The sequence below is a fragment of the Danio rerio genome, chromosome 16 (assembly GCF_049306965.1).
Source record: "Danio rerio strain Tuebingen ecotype United States chromosome 16, GRCz12tu, whole genome shotgun sequence".
NCBI lineage: Eukaryota > Metazoa > Chordata > Actinopteri > Cypriniformes > Danionidae > Danio > Danio rerio.
The window spans coordinates 10497501-10521641 of record NC_133191.1 but is presented as its reverse complement, the minus strand read 5'-3'; the positions used below and the strand labels follow the sequence as shown (position 1 = coordinate 10521641).

Here is a 24141-nt window from a genome sequence, read left to right as displayed (position 1 = left end):
TAATGTTCATGATTCTATATATATCACGATATTTGGAATAAAAATTGAAAATTAAACTGAAATGCAAATTTTACCAAGTAAACTATTTTTTATGTATTTCTTTTGTTTCAACTTGTTAAACTGAACCTTCTTTAAGAAAATAAATTAAACAGGCCTGTCTCTGGAAAATAAAACAATTTAAAAACTTCCTAAAAAATATTATTGAAATGACAGAGACAAAATTAAGGAACAATTTAAGTAAAGGTGCAAAAAAAAAAAAGCTTTCTATTCAATTGAATTTAACAGTAAGAGCTTAAGGCTTTGCTTGGTCACTTGCGTTTTTTGTGTGTGCAAAAACAATCCACATTTCCAGGTATTTAATTCATATTTACTTACATTCATTTAGAGATATCTCTAATTACAATTGTGACTAGTCAAAACTCATTTAGAGATATCTGCAAATATTTTTCAATTGAAGTCAATGAAGGAATATGACTAGTCATAAATATCTCCAATCTGATTTCTTACTAGTACAATTGTAATTGCAGATATGTCTAATTGTCATTCTGACTAGTCGAATTATAATTATGACTAGTCAAAATATAATTAGAGATATCTCTAAATATGTTTATGGATAGTCAGAACAAAGGTTTAAAAGCTAAAACGGCTTGCCATACGCGCGCGTCTATCATAGTCCGCCCTCTGTAGTAACAGCTCACGTCATGTGTGATTTTGCGGCCGCAAATACATCATTATATGAAGACAGAATGAAATTTTAGGGTGAATTTTACCTTATAAATACAGTATGTGACTCTTTCAACACCATTAGAAGGTTTCCATGTCGCTGTGCAAAGTATGTAAATCACTGTGAAGACTTTAAAACTTAGGCTATGTTTGACCCAGTATGCGTGTCAAAAAGCGGACGAGTCTAAAGCAATGACTGTACAACCGAAATGTTGCCAGACGTCTGATTTTGAGAGGATGGGCCATCCTCTATTTCAGCTCTACTTATCTTGGTCTGCTAACATTACTGCTGCTGCAATCTGAACTCACCTGCGACAGCAGGTGGAACGTAGCTCACGTGCAAACAGCTCAACTAATAAGAGAAAACGGACGTCAAACGCCAAATCAAATCGTCATAACGCCACGATGCATATTGTAACATTTTTGCATCGCAATAAATCGTTCAACGATAAATCGTTACACCCCTAGTAATTTATATAAACAGAAACATGAAAGAATCAAACAGAAAGTGTTTACCCTATAAAAACCCCAAGTCATTTAGACTATATAATTAAAATAAACAACTTTGTTAAAAATCTCTTTAATGATAGCGTTAGAGAGATCATACTAAAGTATATTTATCAAATGTGATGTATTTATTTGTTCAATCAATTAGCTTTGATGGTTCTCTTGTAGGCAACTTTTTGCACCCTTAATATAGTGGTAGGGGAAACACTGAGCTTGACATGCTGTCTTCACTAACATGTAGGTAAGGCCATGGACAAGATAATTGAGGATCAGGAGGAGTTTGAAAAGGAGCACCAGTTTTTGCAGGTATGTAAGGTTTTCTGCTGTTTTTTTATTATTAGAATTATTTCTTTCAACCTGGAATATATTTCACACAAAGACCTTTAGCAGGGAAACATGCTTTCTGTTGTCTTCCTTTAGGAAGAGCAGATTCAAAATGTAAATATGAGTGAAGTGTTGGGAGACACTTCTTGGAAAATTCCATCTAGTAGCAACATCCTCATGAGAGCCTCCCAGGTCTCCTCCGAACTTGAGAGTGGGAACCAAAGTTATCTACGCATTTCGCTTGGGGAGTTTTTTCAGAGGCGATCTGAAGCTCTGGGTTGCCTTGGGCACAGTGAAGAAGACTATGTTAAAAGGGTAAGTGCTTATTTATAATTCTTTTAAAATCAAATCAAACTTCAAAGAACACTGTACACCACACAAATTGCTTTCGCACACAAAATAATAGGCTAACTCCAGGCCATGCATGTATAATACAGCATAAATACAAATCTGACTTATGTTTATAACATTTCAAACAGGAGTATACCTTAGTATATTTTAGGGTAAAGTAGTTATAGGGTATATTTTATTTGGATTTATTTGAAATGTGTTGTATTGAGTTTGGAGCTAACCTTTTAAACTGGGGCTTTCAGGAGAAGTTTACTGCCTTGAACTGATTCTAGGGGCAAATATTTTTCTTTTGATTTATTTGAAGAAAAAAAAAAATTCCTCTTACAAAGCGTACTGGCATAATTATGATATTATTTGTTTAGATGAAAAGAGGCACTCTCGGCAGGGCTGCTCTATTATGGGAAAAATTATAATCATTATCATTTAAATCTATCATTTATGGAAGCCTGTTCTTGTCACGGAATAAAAAAAAAAACAATAATAGTAATAATAATAAAAAAAATTAAGAAGTCAAAATTCTGAGTTATAAAGTCACAATTCTGAGTTATAAAGTCGTAATTTTAAGTCGCAATTCTGAGTTAAAAAGTCGCAATTCTGAGTTAAAAAGTTGCAATTCTGAGTTAAAAAGTCGCAATTCTGAGTTAAAAAGTTGCAATTCTGAGTTATAAAGTTGCAATTCTGAGTTATAACGTCGTAATTCTAAGTTATAACGTCGTAATTCTAAGTTACAAAGTCGTAATTTTGAGTCTCAATTCTGAGTTATAAAGTCGCAATTCTGAGTTATAACATCGTAATTCTGAGTTATAACGTCGTAATTCTAAGTTACAAAGTCGGAATTTTGAGTCGCAATTATGAGTTCTAAAGTCGTAATTCTAGGTTATAAAGTCAGAATTGGGAGTTATAAAGGAGTTTCCTGTTATGGCGAAAGACCATAGACTGTCACAATTCTGAATTCTGACAAGTCAGAAGTCTCCCTCTGAGAAAGACTCCTTACATTTGTGGGAACTCCGTAAAGGATCAACCTACGTTTAAGGTGGTTCAGGGATTTATTAACTTATTTTAAGGAATCGAATCTTGAAGATTTGAATCACCTGATTCGACTCAAATGGGTCAGACTGAATCCGATTAAAAGCTTTACACTTTATCTACCATTTGTTCAGCAAATAGAAGACCAAGCTCATTTATATTATTTCCATGGCCAGCGATAATAACATAACTCAAGTATTGGGTTAGACTTTAGTAACAAAATCTACAGCTTGAGGCAATGACTTAGAAGCACACAAACACCACAGTTTTTACAAAATTAAACATATTATTAAGCCACACTACAATATGTGCATTACTAAATAAACAAATGCATGCACACACACACACATTCACACGTACACACAGAGGCATTCAGAGGATACAAAATGAGTGACAACCATCCCAAATTAATTCTAGTTCTTATTACGTATTGCTTATTATTACTTGGAATTACACTTGAGAAACCACAAAATCAGGGATTTGGCTTATCGTTAACTGCTTAAGATAAATTTGCATCAAATCAGCAAAAGACAACATTTGTTTGTGTTACTTGTGCTTTTGCTGAAAGACTTGAATTTCCCTCGATGGCTGGCCTTATTGAAACACAGTGCTCCCTATTGGTTGGTGACTCAGCTTCAGTGAGGTCTTTGAGATTCACTTGCTTGTAAATGGAGGTTGTCCTGGGTTACCGGGGCAACGGACTTTGCTGAGAGTCGCTTTGCGGAGGTTCTTGCGGTTTTGACGAACCCGAAACTTAAAGAGGTTACATGGAAAGTTTGTGGTGACCCAATCGCGTGGCTGTGCGGTGTCCCAGAGCAAGGCGAAAGGGAGCAGAGAGAAAACATTAAATGTAACAAGACGAGTACTGTTTGTACTACTAGTTTTTTAATTTACACTAGTGTATTGCAAATGTCACTAGCTTTTGTTTAGTACCAGACATCATACATTTTAGACACATACAAAGTTTTGTCTGTTTTTTTGTCCAACAGGATGTACCACATGACCCAAGAGTCATGAAAAAGAGGCTTGTGATTCACTTCCTATTAAAAGGCTTGTAAAGCACCATTGTTGGTTAATTTACATTTCTCATCTGGTCGAACTAAATGTGCAGAGCTGCTGTCTAGGTGCCGAAGGCTGGAGAACAAAGGACGTCCATCGTGGAGAAGCTGCAGGTGTGAGTAGATCACCAGTAGGTGTTAAGGCTGGCCCACGGGATCATTGTAGAAACTCGTCTGTCACTAGGGTCTTTCAGGAGTCAGTCTCATGTTCTCCACTCCTCCACGACCACCACAGCATCTGCTCTGGATCTGGCCTGGTGAAGGATTATTGAGACCTCGGGATAATGAAAAACACTGACTAACATAAGTGTAGATGCTGTCCTTTTGGGAAGTGTTCCTGGCTCTGGTTGTACAAATTAATGCAGCCTAACAATTCTTTGGAGGATTTCAAATGCATTTGTGTTTTATATCGCAAACAGTGTTCATTTTGTAACATTTGAAGTAATTTAGTTACGAATTTAGAAGATATTTCACCCTGTGAAATTGACAAACGGTTTGTTAATGACTTACCCTAAGTATAGTGGTACAGGGTGTGGCCCTGCCCTCCATGGTGACCGCTCATTGGAAAACAGTGCCATTGGGATGGACCAAACCAGATCACTTAAAACCTACTGTAACAGTAAAACTTTGCTTTTTACATTAGTTTACGCTGTTCTCTGCCCCCTTTCGACTTACTCTCGAATTGCACCGCACCACCACACGATTTCAGGACCGCCAAAACCGCAAGAAGAACTTTTGCAAACAATCTCTCAGCAATGTCTGTCACCCTGGTAACCCAGGACAACCTCCAATTACAGGCGAGTTAAGCCTGGTTTATACTTCTGTGTCAAGTGACCGGCGTAACCCACGGCGCATGCAACAAGCGTAGCTGTGCATTTATACTTCTGCGCGCTGTCTCTGTTGGTCTGCATTAACTTTCCGAAACGCTAGTTGGCAGTGAGGTGTAAATGTTCCTTTGTGTCGAATTTCTTAGCTGGTGTTTTGCTTTTCCTGGACACTTTCTGGATGTACAAGTGGCTCAAACTCGCTCATTTTGAGGCAGGAACCGGCGGTTGAGCAATAACTTTACCTATGAGGTAAACACAAAACAAAACTTTCCATCCGGAGCTCCCTCACAGGACTCCACACTTGTAAACAATCGCTCCATCACGCTCGCACCGTTGGCGCGGCTCTCTGTCCCGCCAAGACTAGTCAGCGCTACCAAGCCGACCAATCACAGAACTTGCGCTATGCGTCGTTGCGACGTGTAGTTACATTTTACGAGAGGTGCACGTCAGCGACGGCCACGGCGTAGGGCTATGCGTCAACGCTGTAGCATACACGTGCGTTTGATGCAGAAGTATAAATCAGCCTTTAATCCTAAGGACATCACTGCAGCTGAGCCACCAACCAATTTGGGGCACCATCGTCAGAAAGAAGCACTGAGTTTTCTTCCTTGTAACATTTGCATTTCAGCCGTCTTTTGGATACTTCATTACTTCTCCTGAAAAGAGGGAACCTGTTGCTTTACTTCGGCCTTCTGATATCTTCTCCAGAGGAAACTCTATCCACGTTGAGACCATTCAGCAAAGTGATGCTGATGAGACACTAAATCAAGGTGCATTTAACACACTTTACTCACATTACTTGTTTACAATAAAAATATTGTTGAATAAATAATTATTGACTGAACAAAACCCCCCTGCATTTTATACATTTAATTTATAATAATTTTTAAAAAGCCATTTTAAGGACAAAATTATTAGCCCCTTTAAGCTAACATTTTTTTTTTCTACAGAACAAACCATCAATATACAATAACTTGCCTAATTACCCTAACCTGCCTAGCAACCTAATTAACCTAGTTAAACATTTAAATATCACTTTAAGCTGTATAGAAGTGTCTGGAAAAATATCTAGTAAAATATTATTTACTGTCATCATGGCAAAGATTAATTAAATCAGTTATTAGAGATGAGTTATTTAAAAACTATTAAGTTTAGAAATGTGTGTTGTGTGTTGAAAAAAATCTCTCTGTTATACGGAAATTGATGGAAGAAAAAAAATGGGTTTAATAATTCAGGGGGTCTAATAATTCTGACTTCAACTGTGTGTGTGTGTGTGTGTGTGTTTGTATAGATAGATGATATATATATATATGCGCGTTCTCTCGCCGTTTTGTGGCGAAACGTCAACCATTATTGTTCATTATTACTTCATGTTAGTAAATAATACAGATTTCCTGACTAAAGATGATCCTAGTCAATCAGTTGTCTTTTTCCATTTAAAATTAAACATGCCAAACTTGTTGTTTGTTTTGTTTTTATATCACTCCAAAAATATCCACTTCAGCTTGTTATTATAAATAGTCTATCTTTTCTACAACATTGATGACATAACAAGCTGAATAATAGGTTTCCTTTAACTCATTTTATATCCTTTGTCTAATTTACAGATGATCTAGATAAGACACTTGAGCCCAATACAGCAGAACCTGCTTGTGCTAATGTGCAACAAAAAGAGGAGCAAGTTTCCCAGGTATTTACATGTTTTAAAATTTTGATTGATGCTATGTGATCATTTAAAATAATTTTTTTTTTCCTCTGATGTTTGGATTAGATCTCAACCCAACATGAAAATAATGAGGACCATACTTCTGAACCGCCAAGCTCTAGCAGCAACCTCATGCTCAGCATAAGTACAATTGCCTCAGCAATTGCTGATGCATCTCTCAGCTCAGATCCTGCCCAGCTTGGTGCCATGATAGTGGAGCTGTCTCAACAGAGCCGCTCCAAAAGTCACCAGCAAGTCAAAGACCTGATAAGAAACCCTGTTGCAGCCTTACAACTAAATGGTTTATTCGAAGACCTGCAGAAGACCACAGTAGTGGGAGACGTTAGTGCTCCTGACATGGAGAAATATCTTAAGAAGGCTGAGGTCTCCTGTAGTGACAGCGACGAATCTTCTTCACAGTCCTGCTTTGACGTCCTTACTTTGGCTGATGGTTTGGCTAATTCCAACAATCAGGTCCAACAGCAGTTGGCTCCTCTGAAAAATACTACGATGTATAAAAATGAAGAGCTTTCAGTTATGGAAGAGCAAGAAGCAAGCAAAAAATGTCAGGTCCTTGCAGGTAAGGTGTTCAAAAATCCAAGGTCTGATGTCAAACGGAGTGCAATTCCACGACCTAAGTCAAGCTGTTTACCAACTGTCACTGCAAATCCAGCCAAAAGATCTGTAGGTTCTGACAAGCGGACATCATCTTACATACCTGTTAAATCAAAACCTTTTGGTTTAAAACCAACCAATACTGGCCACTGTGCAACATCAACCAACTCTAAGGATGTTCCTGAATCCAGCATCAAAACAGAAACTGCTTTATCAGCCACTGGTAGCCATTCTGTGAAAGGTGACAAATCGTTGTCAACTTCTACACTAAAATCCTTGCCTGGACTTCAGAATGGTGGGCACTCAGAACTGACATTGTTGAAAACCTCCCCACACAAACCTAGAGCCCAACCAAACGAACCTGTTATCGACCAGGCACGGTTACCCAAAGTATCTGAAGCTACTCTTTCAGTTTCAAAAGAGAAAAGTGAAACCATCAATTCTAATGATGAACTGCCAGGAACACAGGAACAATTTGGTATTATTTTTTCATGTTTTCATGTATTTATGCATACAAGTATGTATAAGACATTTAATTTATGTCTTCATCTACTACTTTTTATTCAAGGTTCACCTGAGAACAGTGCCCCCAGTTCAATGGAGGTCACCAATTGTAATTTCAGGCCGTCTACCTCTCCTCTTACCCACTCCAGTCCAAGCCAGACCTCAATCCAAAGTGGATATGGGTAAAAACAAACAAACAAACAAACAAACAAACAAAAAATCACTAGTGGTGTAAATATTGTAATTGATTACACAACACAAAGTAATTATGTGATTATATAACACAATTCTCTTTTTTTTGTTAATTATAATTCTTATAATTGTTTGTTGTCCTTTCTTTATTATAAATATAATAAGTATAAACTTAAAATAAACAGGGTTTACAACCTCTGAATTATTATGGTATTTTAAAAATGTCTATTCCAGACATTGAATGTTGGTACTTCTTCCCCATGTCATGGAATATCAGGGATTTTTGTTTGTTTTTATTTATTCAAATTTTTCTGTAATTATGCAAGCAAATATGCACTTTCACTCGTATTGTTATGGTTAAGCTATTTTATTCCTTTCACAATCATCAGCTGGCAGTCACTTAAATCAAATGTTCCCAAGACTGTACCTGAGAATCTGAGAAGAATTAACCTTCAAACTGCCCACTTTAAAGACTTGGGGTCCGTTCTTCGTACGTGGATTACTCAGTTAGCTGGATTTGGATATTGACGATTTGACAAGATCCAGGATCGTTTCGTTCTTCAAAGCTGATCCGAGAGTTGTTGTCATAGCAACAGTTCTGCTAGCTTAAACCTGATCGGGAGCAGGTTCAATTTATATAAACAGGATTAGATCGGCTCAGTTCAAGCAAATATAATACAGAAAGTATGTTCCGAATTCTGATATTTTCTTACAGTAGTAGTTATATACACTTGGAAAAAGAGTAAATATTTTTTAAACTATATATATATATAGTTATATAAGTTATAGTTATTAATAAAATAAAATTATATATATTAATTAAACTTATGCAATCTGCACTCTCGAAATGAAAGTACAAAGACTGCCACCTGGTGGTGCACAGAGAAAACTTATTGATATGAACTTTTTAGATCGCTTAGTACAAATTGTGTATAATAAACATGTTTTATTGTGTATTTATAATTGTGTATAATATTAACATATTAAAGCAATAATACATTTATGCAGTCATGAACATTTTGACAGTTATGCCAGTGATTCGAGGCTTCACAAAAGTTGCAGACGCCTTTACCAATATCAAAATGCTTTTGTAAAAAACCAGTTATTCTTTACACCGATTTAAAAAAAAAAAACGGCTACTATATTAAAGAAAATCTTTTCTAAATGTAGAACTAAATACATTGATTTGCATTGAAATACATGATGAATACACTTGAAACATGAAAGTGTAAAGCCTGCAGTTCACAACAAACTTGGAAGGTTATTGCGTGTCATATTTAACAAACTGTTTACTGCTAATTTAATGTAATTTTGCTCACATGAATAATTGAATATTAATCAGATGATGTCACTACGCTGCTGTGCCGTCAGCCAATCGCTGCATGGCTGATCATGATTTCGAGGATCGATAGATCTGTCCTTCACAACACACGCAGCGATCTCAGATCAGTTTATCCAGACATTCTAATCTGATTCGCGAACTTGTTTGAAGAACCAAATTAGCGAGAGATCAGTTATCAAGATTAAAAGATCCAGGATCTGCCAAATCATCTTAGATCATTTTAGCGAGTTACGAAGAATGGACCCCCGGTGTTTAAAAGTAACAACAAAAGATTAATGTAGAATTTGTAAAACTTCTATAAAGCTATCAAATATGGTGAGAACAGTTCACAGCCACACAAATGTTCTCATAGTGGCTATTGCAAAATTATATTCAAGCTAAAACTGTTTTATTGCTGACATTGTATTTACACCATTTTCAATGTTATTGTTAATATAATAAAAACAATGACAGCATGTTTTTTTCATTCATTTGATGTCATGGAAATTCAGCCTTTAGTCATTGGAAGTCAGGCTAAAGTCAAAGAATTTGATATTTTATATTATAGTGGAAATCCTGAATAAGAAATGTCTAACATACTTTTATATATTTTAGAGCACACCCTGCTTTTTTCATTGAATATTATTATCAAAGTTTTTAATTGAATGTTATTATCTTGCAATTTCTGTTTACTTGTCAATCCTAATGGTTAAATAAAATGAAAAATGTTTTAAAGATATCCGTAGTTCAGTACATGGATTAATTTAAGATTTCTGTGTGTTTTGTAAACAGGGAGACATTTCAAGGCTCACCCACTAGTGAGATGGCTCAGAGAAATCCTGCTGGAGATCCAGGTTCCCCCCAGTCTCATTGTTCAAGCCCATCTATTAGCAGACTGACTTACCTCTCAATTAATGAGAACACATGCGTGCCCACCCCTGATCACCGTAAGGTCAGTGTTTAACTCCATTTTAGAAGAAAGTGAATTATATTAAACACTTCACATCACTAAATCTTCACATCAGCACCAAGACATGGCAACTGGCAGCGCTGTTGACACAAAAGGAGGAAAAGCCACAATAGCACTGATGCTCAAACACATCACTCACTCATAGTTCACACTGACACGAACATCAAAATACAGAAATATCCTGTTTTAAATTAAACCTAATGTTTCTACTTCATATTTTAATACCTCTTTAACTTTCACCTATAGTACCATAAACCAATGTAAGTAGCCTATATACAATACATAAATCAAACCGTTTTAAAGCCACATATACCTTTCATTTTACAAAGACCTGTCTGAAAAAAAGATTTTAAATATTTTCTAAAAACAAACACCGGAGGAGGTATGAGATATTATTTATAATGTACTTGAATACGATGATATTAATCGAATCGTGCAAACCTTTTTTTCTATCTCTCAGTTCTGTGCTGCGCTGCTTTAAACGCATTGGGGAAAAGTCTAAACACAAAATGTGTTCTATATCCTCAAACAAGTGTTCATGTTTTTATATGATGTGGTAAAATTTTATAAATGAAGAGCTTTAATGAATAGCTGCTGAGTGCAACAAATATGGCTATATTTTATTAGGTTACTCGCTCTTGTGCTGAAACACTTAACACGACGTCTATCAAAAAGGATGTTATAAAATGCATTTCATACCGAGTTATTAATGGAGAATTTATATTATGGATGGGTGCACTCACTGTGCTGGGTCCCTCCGTTAGTGGCAAGACCACTCGACGATGCACAATGCTAACAGTCGGTCGGTGAGTAAACAGATGTAATGAATGGAAACACACAGGCCCGTAGGTTTAGACATACCATGTACTGCTGCACAGTAATGTGTCATTTGTTTTATTCGGTTGTCTTCATTTTAATGCTCTCGTGATGATGGGATGTTGTGCTTTATCTGCCTGATTCCCGCTGAAGTGGGCGGGTTGTGTGACATTTTGATTCGGGGGCGGGGTTTGCGTGGCGTGCTGCGAGCTACTAGCCCGACAGTGGAAATGCGACATGATTTCAGCCTCACTGATCAACCTCCCGGGCGATTGGCCCAGCCCGATAAAAGCCCTGGCTTGCACTGACCCGACAGTGGAAATGCGGCTATTGAGGCCTACTCACCGTTCTTTGTCTCTCTCTCCCTCCCGTCTTTACATCTCAATTTACATCTCATTCATAATAGAGCGACCTGTCAACATTGCAGAGAATGTGTTTAATAGTTTGTGACACTTCAACAATTCATGTGGAATCTCAGAATTTCTGAGCAAGTCTATCATTAAAACAGATTTACAAATTGTGCCTCAATCATTTCATGCTTTTAAAATATAATCATCAATCCAAATAATAGAAGCCTTGTAGACTTTGCTAAAATGTTGTCAATTTTAAACATGTTGATTTAGTTACTGTAGAAATACGTTTAGAATATTTGGTACTTTGATTTAATTGCACAGACAACTTACACCAATCTTTTTCTCCGCTTTTTTCAGAAAAATACCTCAATGTCTCTTAGCACCACTATTATCCGTGCCAGCCCAACTCCGCCAATGGAGCCATTCAGTAATGATATTGTTCTGAGATCTATGAAGAGTGCAGAACCTCTTTGCCATTCTGAAGTTGCAGGCCTCAATGTAAAAACTCCAATGCTGGATGTACGCAGTGAAAGTGAACTCGATGGAAATGCATACAACAACAACCGTCAGTCAGAACCTGGCTCGAATATTTATGCTCAAGGAGACTCTGGGTACTCTAGCAAGCTAACCAATCAGCATCTTCCTGGGGCAGCAATAGAACAAATGCACCAAGCGTTGCCTCAAATCTTGGGGTGTGGGTCTTGTCTTAGCAAATCCGATGACTTGACACATGGGTCAGTCCCGGGCTACAACTCTCAGCGTGTCCTCACAAACTTTCCCAATTTCTTGACAGAGCATTCTCTCTTCAGTTCCCACCTGGCAAAAAGGTATCTGAGCGCAGAAGGGCCTCTGCATGCTCCTTCCTGTCAGATTGCAGGGCCATCTGGATTGTACAGAGTATCAGCTTCTGGTTCAAACACATCTATGGTACACATGCCTTCAAGTCTTCAGTCTGGTTACTTGAGTAATATTCAGCAATGTCCTGCTCAGTATGTAATCAGCAAGAACTATACACACCCAAATGCCGAGTCATGGACCACAGGGGATCTTGCAGACATTAGAAGTGAGTGAAAAATTGCAGTCTTTCAAAGTCATTAGGGTCATATGATGGAATTTGTCAAATGGAATATTTTGTTTCATCTGTACTTTAGCTCAAGTGCTGGTTCCAAGTGAACTGAAGTTTCACAGTTCTTGCTGTGTGGGAATTGCCTCTCATACATCCCTCAACATCTTCAACCCCTCTAAACACTGGCAGCAAGTTTCCATCTCCATGACAAGCATATCTATTGATGGAGAAAAGGTAAGTAAAGTAAAAGTGTTCAAGTTCATTTAGGGCGTACTCACACTATGTACAGTTGCCTTGAACCGGGCCAAAGCACGCTTCCCCCGTTGGCCCACACTCGCATTACATTCGGGTCTCGGCACGCTTAGGTCATCGATGCTGTGTTGTTCTGTAAGTGCTCTCGCTCAGCACAGTGAAGATTTTTTTAGTTATTTTGGTTAAGTTGTTTGAGACGCAGTGACACGCAAATATTTTGCCGAACAGATCAGCTACTATTGACGCTCATAAACTCCTCGAGCTGCAGAAATTGAAGTTTGCTAAAGGTGCGCGCAGCTGTCATGCAGTGAGGGGTTTGCGTCTTTAATAATTATGACATTTTGCGTTCACTGAACAGTAAGAATGATTAATTAATCCATATAAAACAGTCCCTTAAAAGTCACGTCTTGCTTTCAGTTTCAGGCTTAGGCTGGTTTTGCACTCGCGCACAAGCGTACTGCGACAAAGCCCTTGTGAACCACGCTCAGCCCGTGCCTGAGCCCGATCCAGAGTGCCAAACACGCCAAAGAAAATGAAGAAAACTAATATTAGGGTGGTGGATTTCCTAAACAAAACAACTTAATGCAAAGGTCCCCTTCTGTTGACAACCAAACTCGGACACTCAGTTGAAAGTAAATATGAATAGATTTATTTATAGAAAAAAGTAGTAAATATAAATGAGCATCTCTTCAGGGTGGCCAAAGGCCAAAATAACAAACTGAAGAATCTATAAAGTAAATGCATTAAATTACCTATCAAATTTTAAAGAAAATATAGGAAGCTTACTTTTCTCCCTAAACATAAATACAGTCACAAGTAATCAAATAAATAGGCAGAAAGCACGAGAAGAAAGTGATGATGCTCCGGAAGAGATGCATTTCTCTAAAAATGGTGTTATTTTCAAACTGTCACTGATAAAAATAATTAAATAATAATAAAAGGACTATTTGGCCACAAAAGTTTTGTAGTTAAAAATGTGGATTGTGTTGTATTGTATTAGATTAGATTCAATGTCATTGTCATTACACATGTACAAGTACAAGGCATACATAATTATAAAGGTATATGTACAGTAGTTCAAAATGAATTAGTGCAATGTAGTGCGATGAATATGTGCAATTTTTTTTTTATTTTAAAATGTAGTAAAGAGAACCTTATCCGCTTGTTAAGTGTGACGTCACTCGAATCGGCTTCTGGGTCCAGTCGCTCTATCAAACTTTATAGGGAGACTGATCAAATGGTAATAATAAACGTTTACAAATTGATGTAATACTTTAGAAAATCACAACCGCAATGTATATATCCATGCTTAATATCCGATGGCCAGAAAGTAATAAATTTTTTATAAATTGTTACAATTTTGGTATTTGTGATGCAGCAAGTCCAGAGACCGATATGTACACTATGATTTTGTCGAAAATTCTCTTTAAGGTGTGATATGATTAAAAGTAGCCATAAATATTTTCTCAATACAAATGAATAAAGACTTGGACGCGGACACAGTATTCCATATGTCACTGTTACGTCATGACTGAACAAGCAGATTGCAAGTTGTGCATCAGGTCTGTAATTTTTTTGTAATTGTTTCATTGCGTCACAGGTGGAGTCTCTTCCATTCCAGTGGCTGATAGTCAAGAATAAAGCCATAATTGGACCCAAATGTTCTGAAGAACATAAGGTTTTGTTTATAGCTCCAAAGGCTGGACTGTATCAGTGTACTCTCAGTGTGTCATCTTGGCCTGCATCTGCAGATGCAGAGACTATAGCTCAAGCTGAAGCCTTTGCCAAGAAAGTTGTACTGATCGCTGTAGCTGAGAACCCATCAATAGAGGTAAAACGTTTATTCTCCCCTTTTTGTCTGTTCTAAAGCATACAAATGAATTATTTATTATTTAATATGTCATTTATTATTATTAATATTATATTTTCAACTATGAGTTGTAATTAATGGTATTGAACTGTATCGATTGCCTTTCTTTTTTTTAATTATTCTAGAATTTGTATTGTATGTGTATTTAAGCGTTGTGTATTTTCAGATTGTATTATACTAATGTTTAATAGGTAGATGTTGGAAAGACTGGCTGTCTGGACTTCGGCGACTTGGTGGAGGGTAGTACAAAGGCCCTACCACTCAAGCTGGTCAACAGAACTCATGCCACTGTTCCTATTCGACTAGTAATCAGTGCGGTCAGTGAGCTTTTATTTTGGAAAAATGTATAATTATAATTTAATCTTTGTGAAACTTTAAGGGGACCTATATGGCCTTTTTTTAACCAAATTTGTGAAAAGTCTCTTGAGCATTGGTTCTCAAACTTTTTTCATCAAGTACCACCTCAGGAAAAAATTGTTTCTCCAAGTACCACCATAATGAGCAGTATTAAAACACAGTAGCGTAGTAGGTCCAGTAAAGCAGCTACAACTCTGCACAGTTAAAAAAAATGTGTCAGATTACCTCAGAAATATAGTATATACATCATTTTTGATCAATTTTGAAATATATGTAGCATGTACATCACATTTCATTTCTCCGCGTACCACTAGAAGGAAGCCTGCGTACCACTAGTGGTGCACGTACCACAGTTTGAGAACCACTGCTCTAGACTGTGTATGTAAAGTTTGAGCTCAAAATACCCTACAATTTTTTTCAACTGTGCCATTTAGGCTTTGATCCAAATTGTGCCGTTTTGGTGACTGTGGCTTCCAATTCAAATGAGATTGTGCTCTTTTTCAAAAGAGGGTGGAGCTACAAATTTCTACTCATTAGTATGGTGGCAGATTCTAAGCAGTACTAACGCTATTTCTGTGGAAAATTGAAAATGTTAAAAGAAGTGGCTCAGAAGGTGGTAGTAGTCTATGGAGACTACTTTGTTTATTTGTTTAGTTATATATGTTTATTTATTTTTAATCAGCTGATTATTCTTTTGCCTATTTGTTTAAATAATATGCACAGTGTATACCATTTTTATTTCAAACTGAAATCGACTCACCCACAATGCCTCTTTCTTTTTTGTAAGTCTTTTTACTTGCTATATGCTTGACTTTCCCCCTCTGAGGAATGTCAAGGAGAATGTCAAGAAAAGTGTTTCTGTAGTATCAAGTGTTTATTTTTTCAAGTGTGGTTATGAAAAAATGAATTAACCTTTACCTAAAGAGGCTGTCTATATTTACACATTGTCAACACATAGCTGTGTTTAAATCATACAATATATATTTTTTTCATAATAGCTTCCCTTTAAAGGCTATTAAAGCTCAGATCTGACATGCTGAGCAAGATCAATAACAAAAGAATGTATCTCTTTCACAGAATGCCTCAGCATGGCATTGTTTTGGCCTCTCCAAAAGCCCAGTTGCCATGAGCATGGATAGTTCCTTTAACTTTGGCTCAGCAGTGACCTCAATTACAACTTCCTCAGTTATAAACCATGTGCTGCATGCCAGTGATTCAGAGGTGAATATTTCTCTAAATAGTCATTTATTGATTTAATGACAGATTTTATTGTTACAAGTTGTATTCATTTCTTCCACCAGAATCCAGAAAGCTTCTTGTTGTGGGTTCATTTTAGTGCCCCTCAGAATTGCATTTCAAGTTCAGGTATGTATTTTTATTTATGCCTACACTACAACTCCATTAACCTAATAAAACTAAATTAAATGAGTGGTTTAATGGTATTCAATTTTTTTGAAAAAAACGTAATGCTGTCATGTCATACTAAGTATCCAACAGCCAAATTTAAGTCAGAAAGTTTTATTAGTGAAAACTTGTATTTAGCGCTCAATTTAATCTAATGACTGATGAAAACCCAGGATATTTTCACAATATGTGATATACAGAACAAAATACCATGCTTTAACATGCAACGTGGAGTAAGTGGTCAACCTACCCGGCTACCGTGTATTTATTTTGCAATATATAAAACGTAAGTTTTATTATTATTTTTTTTTAATCATCAGAAATGAAAAACGTTACACAGCAACTATTCAACATTAAATCATGCAAAAATAAATTTTTAGCTCAAGTGAGTGCCTAATAAGGTTTCTGTAGGCTCATTCACTAATGTACGGAACCCCGGAAGGGACGTAGTGGGGGAAAAAAAAATAATGGGTGAAAGAAAAAAATGGGTGGGAGGAAAATATATATTTCTAAGTTTTTTGCGTTCTCTCGCAAAGTTTTGCGTTCCCTCGCAAAGATGTTTTGCGTTATCTCGCAAAGATGTTTTGCGTTCCCTCGCAAAGATGTTTTGCGTTCCCTCGCAAAGATGTTTTGCGTTCCCTCGCAAAGATGTTTTGCGTTATCTCGCAAAGATGTTTTGCGTTATCTCGCAAAGATGTTTTGCGTTATCTCGCAAAGATGTTTTGCGTTATCTCGCAAAGATGTTTTGCGTTCCCTCGCAAAGATGTTTTGCGTTATCTCGCAAAGATGTTTTGCGTTCCCTCGCAAAACTGTTTCTCCACAAACACTTCCTGTTCACTGCACTCACGTAAACCCTCCCGTTTTTGCCGAAATTCTCCCGTATTTTACCATTCTACCCCACTTTCTTTACATTACTGTGCGTATGCTACCTATGAACCAGTGAATGCATGTATAAGCGCTGACTGACAGACGCGCTTCGTACAATAAACTGATCCCAGATCAGCGTCTGTACACGCCATTTACAGAGGAGCGGGCGTATGTTTAAACAGACAAATACACTGAATAATATGAAACATCTCCGTCCTGCATGTTTTATTTTAAACAGCTTATTTTCTCTTAAATGAGCACAAACAGTTTCTAAAGTAATGGACTGCTTTCATTATAGATCTGTGCATTCTTACAGAGACACCTCTGTTATCAAACTAAACAAAACATGAGATTCATTTGCTGCGCACTTGTTTGATAACAGAAGTGTCCCTTTAAATGGCGCGTACAGACTCTGATCTGGGATCAGTTTATTGTATGGAGCGCGTCTGTCAGTCAGCGCTTAAACATGCATTCACTGGTTCAGAGGTTGCAAAGTGAAAGGCGACAATCAGCGCACAGTAATGTAAAGAAAGTGGGATAGAATGGTAAAATATGGGAGAATTTCAGCAAAAACGGGAGGGTTTACGTGAGTGCAGTGAACAGGAAGTGTTTGTGGAGAAACAGTTTTGCGAGAAAACGCAACACATCTTTGCGAGGGAACGCAAAACATCTTTGCGAGATAACGCAAAACATCTTTGCGAGATAACGCAAAACATCTTTGCGAGGGAACGCAAAACATCTTTGCGAGATAACGCAAAACATCTTTGCGAGAGAACGCAAAACATCTTTGCGAGGGAACGCAAAACTTTGCGAGAGAACGCAAAAAACTTAGAAATATATATTTTCCTCCCACCCATTTTTTTTCTTTCACCCATTATTTTTTTTTCACCCACCCATTTTTTTTCTCCCCCACTACGTCCCTTCCGGGGTTCCGTACTAATGGGTTGTAGACCCTCATGGCACAAATATTTGATGTTTTTCTGGGTGTTCCCAGCTCTGCCAACCAAGTCTATTGACGAAAGCTTTGACAGGAACAAAAAAAATTTAATGATACATTCACATGAAAAACAATAACTCTTGATTTGGGTTTAAATGTGGAAGACATACACTATTTAGCAGATAATGAGTTCAGACTGGAGAATTCTGCGTTTATTAATTTAAGTTATTAATAAATAACAGATGAATCAATACTGTCGCTACCCTTTTTTTATATACAAAAACCTTAGTATTCACGTTATTACTTTTTAGCAGAGATGTATAGTAACGAAGTAGAACTACTTCACTACTGTACTTAAGTACTAAAAGGCAGTATCTGTACTTTACTGGAGTATTATTTTTTTCTCCTACTTCCACTTTTACTTAAGTACAAATTTTCCATGAGTTTAATACTTTTACTCCGATAGATTTTTTATGTGCTGCATCGTTACTCGCTACTAGGGGTGTCAAAATGATTGATATCAGTTCAGTAATAGGTCATAACCGGTTATTACGTGATGACGTCATTTATCTCCTATGCGCGATGTCGCAATACTATGGCGAAGGACGGAGGCGCGAGGGCGAGGCGGCACAGCATATCAGCCGCTAGTTTACTATTAGGGAGAAATGTTGTAAAACTTCACCTCTGCCTATCTCTCGCTCTCTCACTTTGGACATTTGACCCGCTGGCCAGTTTGTAAGGTAACTTTTCCTCTCTTCTTAGCTGCGGATCCAGACATGAGCGTGCCTCATGTGCAATTAAGTTTTCTCCACTGTGTCTATTACCTGTGATAATCGCGTATTCTTCCCGCCATGGGTGAACAGCGCTTATATTTCTAAAGCCCTTTCTGTTGAGGACAATAATCATAGCCGTGTAAGACCCGCCTGTCAGCGCTCAAAAAGCAGGCGGGATAATATTGAAATGAGTTTATTAGCTGTAAATGCTCGTGCTGTCTTCTGTGCATGAGTTTTGCTTGATAAATCATCCAGGAAGAGTGTTTTCTTTGAGCAGGTCAAATTAAGGGCACAGTTCGTATATCTGACTGCAGTATTAAAGGACAAAATTTTATTCCAAAAAACCCTTTAACTGTCACACCAAGACAAAAGCAATAGAATTTTTTTTGATTGCATTTCTTAACTCCTAATGTCGCTAGTTAACACAATCAGTGCATTTTTATTCAACACATCACATTATTTCTAAAATATCAGCCTCTACCAAATGGTTGAGATGTTGGTTTATGGTAAAAGTACCAGAATTAATAAATATACTACAGAAAATATGAACTGTAAGATCAATTTAATTAAAAACATGATAAAAATAAATAACAATATTATTATTAAATCATAGCCATAAGCCATAAAATATTTCAGATTTTCATTTAACACAGTAATATACACATTTTCCAGTTTTTTTTTTACAATAAAATCAAAATCTAGTGAATTAATGAAGCAGGATTTAGTTTGCTTGTTTAGTTTAGTTTCACGAGTGCTTCCAGAAGACAGAACTCCTGTTCATTGTGGTATTAACCAATCAAACTTCAAAACTCCCAAAGTGTGAGTGTGTCTTTGTGTGTGTGTGTGAGTGAGAGTGAATAATGTGTGAGTAAGAGAAAACAACAGTGTGATTGTACCTGTGTGTGCATCTGTGTGTGTGTGAGTGTGTGTAAGAGAGAGTGTAAAAACAATTGCAACCTATGTAATGTCCCCACAATTCACAAAAATGTGTGTGTGAGAGTGGGGAGATATATATATATATTCTTATATAATTTATAAGAAACACAGGTGTTCTGGCATGGTAAATCCATGGCTAAAAGTTAATTGAGCTAATTTATTAATTCTAATGGTGAAGATCTTATTGTTTATGAACAAAATAAAATGTGTTGTTTATAGTGTTTTTAAAATTGTATCTCTTTTCTTATTGTTTCTTATTGTTCTTATTGTTATTAATAAATAATAATTTATTATTGTCATTGTCTTGCTAATCTTGTCATAAGTAGGTTATTATGTCATTTCTGACATAATTTATATTTATTTTATTTATTTTACTTTATTTTGTTTACTCTTTTGTTTTTCAGGTGAGTTGGGACCAGCCAATGAATACAATGCACGGGTGGATATTGAAGTGGACCGTCCAGGCACAAGTCATGTGATCCAGAGTGTAGCCCTGAGGGCAAGGTCAGGCACTCCTAGAGTGCATGCACCAAAAGACCTACAGGTAATCTATACAAATGTGTCTCTAAGAAACTACAAATACATCAAGCAGAAGCCAAAGATCTTGAGGAAACCGTGTTGTCGCCACACTTTGGCTGTATCTGGTCTAGACTAAAAAGCTGTGGGTGAACACACCAAACAGGTGACCGCATACTGAAAATGTGTAGACTGTTTTCTTATTCCACAAATGGCAACCAAAACTTGTGATGCTCACATACGAGTCATAAACAAAGTTGCTTTTAGTACCATTTTACTATATTTATTGCTCACATTGGAGAGATTTACTCATGCAAAAATATGTCTGATAGTCTAATAAATCATATCTTTTGGAAAAATTTGAGAAATGCAACAAAATAACAGCTGGCCACTTTGTTCCCTCTTAAGTTGAATTATTTGCTTGATTTTTGCTTGGCCAACTCATTATGATGTTAACACGATGAGGGGGAATGTAGGGAATGCTCCAAACAAACTAGCCGGACAGAGGCTGACTGACAGACTGACATGGCTCAAAAGCTGACTGTCGACTTTGTGTGTCCTGGCCTTAAAGTGTGACAGTTTACAACATCTCTTGTCTCTACATCCTGTGATCAAACATCCCATTCAGGGCTGCTCGATTTTGGGAAAAATCATAATCATGATTATTTTGGTCATAATTGTAATCACGAATATTCAAAACGATTATCAGTTGAAGTCAAAATTATTAACCTCCTGAGAATAATTTTTTAAAATAAATATTTCCCAAATGATGTTTAACAGAGCAAGGAATTTTAACAGTATTTTCTGTAATATTTTTTCTACTGGAGAAATGCTTATTTGTTTTGTTTTGGCTAGAATAAAAGCAGATTTAAATATTTTGAAACCTCTTTTAAGGTTAATATTAGTAGCCCCTTTAGGCAATATATATTTTTGATTGTCTGCAGAAGAAACTACTGTTATATAATGACTTGCCTAATTACCCTAATTAAGCCTTTGAATCACACTTTGAATTTGAATGTTTGTATTTAAAAAAAATATCTAGTCAAATATTATGTGCTGTCATCATAGCAAAGATAAAAGAAATCAGTTATTAAAAATGAGTGATTAAAACTATTATGTTTAGAAATGTATTTGAAAAAATCTTCTTTCCATTAAACAGAAATTGGGGGGAAAGGGTTGCTAATATTCAGGAGGGCTAATAATTCTGACTTCATCTGCATATGTACAGTTATTTTCCTCCCTGCAAATGAAAAGAGAAATAATTACAATAGAATAAAAATATGAAACAAACTGTGCTTTAAGCATCTTCACTGTAAGAAAAACACTTTAGCTACAAAATTCTTCAGTCAAGAGCAGTGAGGGATTTTCTCCTTGTTGTTTAATTGATGATAAAAACAGGCGGCATGAGGAATATCACGCTGTTACTTTAATGGTTTTTCTTTCATGTGTCTTTTGATTTTCAACTCGTTTGTTTATTACACAAATGAGGGTTTATATAAATAATCGCTAAACACCGTGTTTTGACACCTATTTGACGATTAAAGCGCTCACATTAAGATGACTTTAGATGTGTGCGCTCTGCTCGTCAATATGTGCGAATGAGACCAAGTGCTGACCGCATGACACACATAAGCATGCGGTCTTTCGCACTTTTAAGAGCAACAAGTGAGTACAACTGGAAAGGGGGCGGTAAATAATGGAACAATCGTTTGTCTTGATTAATGGTTTATCATAATCGTTAGAAGCCAAAATCAGATTTTCGATTAATTGCACAGCCCTAATCCCACAAACAAGATAACTATTTCGAGGTGGAAACTGAGCTCACAGCTGTATCAGTAATCTGCAGACAAAAACCTGTGTCAACTAAAAAAGTAATAATTCAGTATAAGATGCTATCGCAATCAGGAATTCATACAGAATAATAGCATTCTCACAATACACAAGGCAATATTTACAAACTCGATGACTATTCTTGTGAAATGTAAATATAAAGTATATTGACAAGTTTCACCCAGTGTTAACAAAAACAGCTGTTTCAGACAGGTTTTGTTGTTCTGATATTTCATTAGTTAAATTCGTCAAATGTGAAGTATGAGATAGTAATAACTTACAGTAGAGCTTAAAGAAAAACTCTGCAAAACTGTGATAAAGGAGTTTGCGCTCCAGCTTGGCCCCACCATGAACCCTTTTATTTTCTTTTTCTTATCATTTTTCTTATTTATTTCTTTGCTTACATGATGTCAATCATTTATTACATGAATGTCTCTACAGATGGTGTCTCTTCAGGCTGCTTTGGGGCAGACAGCCAAGCAGACTCTTCCCTTAAAGAATGCAGGCAACATTGATGTTCTGCTCAGACTGAAGGTATTCCTTTTTAGTACTATAATTGCTTGTGTACTCTTCATTTTCCACATGCAGTCCCAATCTTGTGTATAGCTGTGGCCACACAACTTTCAAAGTAACCTGGTAACCCAGTAACCTGGCAATCCTTTGAACTGGTTATATTGTTCTATAGCTGCCATTCAAACAGAAAAACTGCTTATATTCCCTCTTACCCAAAAATGTACATTTTCAGTAGGGTATGACAAATTACCTGATGGGTATTTTGAGCTGGAACTTCAGACACATTCTGGGAAAGCCAATGACTCATTTTACGTCTTGCAAAATGCCATAATACTGTAGGTGTCCTTTAAATTGTCATCAAATCCACCCATTTATGCCAAGCGGCAACCTCCCGCTCTCCCTCAGGAAACCAATACGAAAGTAACTAAAACTGCAATTCATCCGAAATTACGCTAATCCTGGCTGCTCCTGGCTCCAAAATAGAGCAAATTTCAATTGAGCAGAAGAATGGCCAACTTTACAGCAGAAAAAAAGGTGTTTACAGCCTGGTACAAAAAAAGATTTTGGTTAATACAGCTAATATTACCCTTCATGACAACTTTGAGGGGGGTGAATTTTTTTATAACTCATCCGTTTCCTTTATATTAAGTTATATTAAGTTTGCATAATTAAGGGCGTGGCCACTTGAGTGACAGCTAGGTCTCGTTGGTCACCGTCACGTCACCTCAGCTGAATTTTGCAGATTAGCCACTGAACTCGGCATATTTATCGTATTTCTGTGTTGTTTTATGTGGCTTTACACAGTCAACTGTTTTTTGGACTTGTTTCCTACAATTATTGGATGGCATGGCATGCTGAGTGCACTTAATTGTGCTCACAAACCATTCACGTGGCCTCCGTTTCCCATGTGAGTAAAGTTATATACTTGTATACCATCTCTATACGTGTATTTGTTTTATTTAAGATCATTTATCGTTTATATTTATATTTAGAGCTGTAATGCTCTCCAGAATCTGTCAGATTGATTAGCTGTAGGCTCTAGAACAGTCATCTGAAGCGTTGTCATACAGTGTTATGCTGGATTTCATCAATAGTCTTACATTAACTAACACAGACTATATCTGAAGTGTTTGGAAGTAATTTGTGTTTTCCTCCTGTTGAAAAATGTCATAAGAACAATGTTTAGTGGCTCAATGTTACAGCAGTGTTTTTAAAAGTCTAAATACTTTATTGATATAGTGTACAACCAAGCACAAGTGGTCAGAATACAAACGAGTCACAGGTGATGAAGTATTAAGCGTTCTCCCAAAGTAAAGTGTGTCTGAACCAGGTCCAAGCAAAATGCCAGCAGGTGTCTGTAGCTCCGCTCACTCTCTGCCTCTTTGCCCTTGTTTGGTATCCCGTCGTGGGTGTGTTGACGCGCGAACAAAATGGCGACAGTTGGCCGCGCCTACTTGTGGCTTCTTTTGCGCTCTTTAGAAACCTATGGGTGACGTCACGGATACTACGTCCATATATTTTACAGTCT

General features: G+C 36.8%; 1 protein-coding gene across 28 annotated transcripts in view; it reads left to right on the top strand.

Moving 5' to 3' along the window:
• The window catches only part of cep192 (centrosomal protein 192), a 77113-nt gene that overhangs the window by 24361 nt on the left and 28611 nt on the right, over window positions 1-24141 (top strand). For 26 of the 28 annotated variants that reach the window (XR_012392009.1, XR_012392007.1, XR_012392008.1 and 23 more), the window contains exons 14-28: window positions 1472-1536; window positions 1651-1869; window positions 5445-5586; window positions 6424-6506; window positions 6588-7614; window positions 7705-7822; window positions 9946-10105; window positions 11650-12355; window positions 12444-12592; window positions 14211-14441; window positions 14672-14797; window positions 15915-16058; window positions 16139-16202; window positions 20159-20298; window positions 22542-22634. Coding sequence is in view for 22 of the 28 variants with exons in the window: in XM_073925876.1 (XP_073781977.1) it covers window positions 1472-1536; window positions 1651-1869; window positions 5445-5586; window positions 6424-6506; window positions 6588-7614; window positions 7705-7822; window positions 9946-10105; window positions 11650-12355; window positions 12444-12592; window positions 14211-14441; window positions 14672-14797; window positions 15915-16058; window positions 16139-16202; window positions 20159-20298; window positions 22542-22634 (3467 nt within the window). In the remaining 6 variants the exon portion in view is untranslated. Of the gene's footprint in view, window positions 1-1471; window positions 1537-1650; window positions 1870-5444; window positions 5587-6423; window positions 6507-6587; window positions 7615-7704; window positions 7823-9945; window positions 10106-11649; window positions 12356-12443; window positions 12593-14210; window positions 14442-14671; window positions 14798-15914; window positions 16059-16138; window positions 16203-20158; window positions 20743-20807; window positions 20859-22541; window positions 22635-24141 lie in introns of those variants that run through there. The other 2 variants (XR_012392011.1, XR_012392010.1) reach the window with 1 other exon arrangement.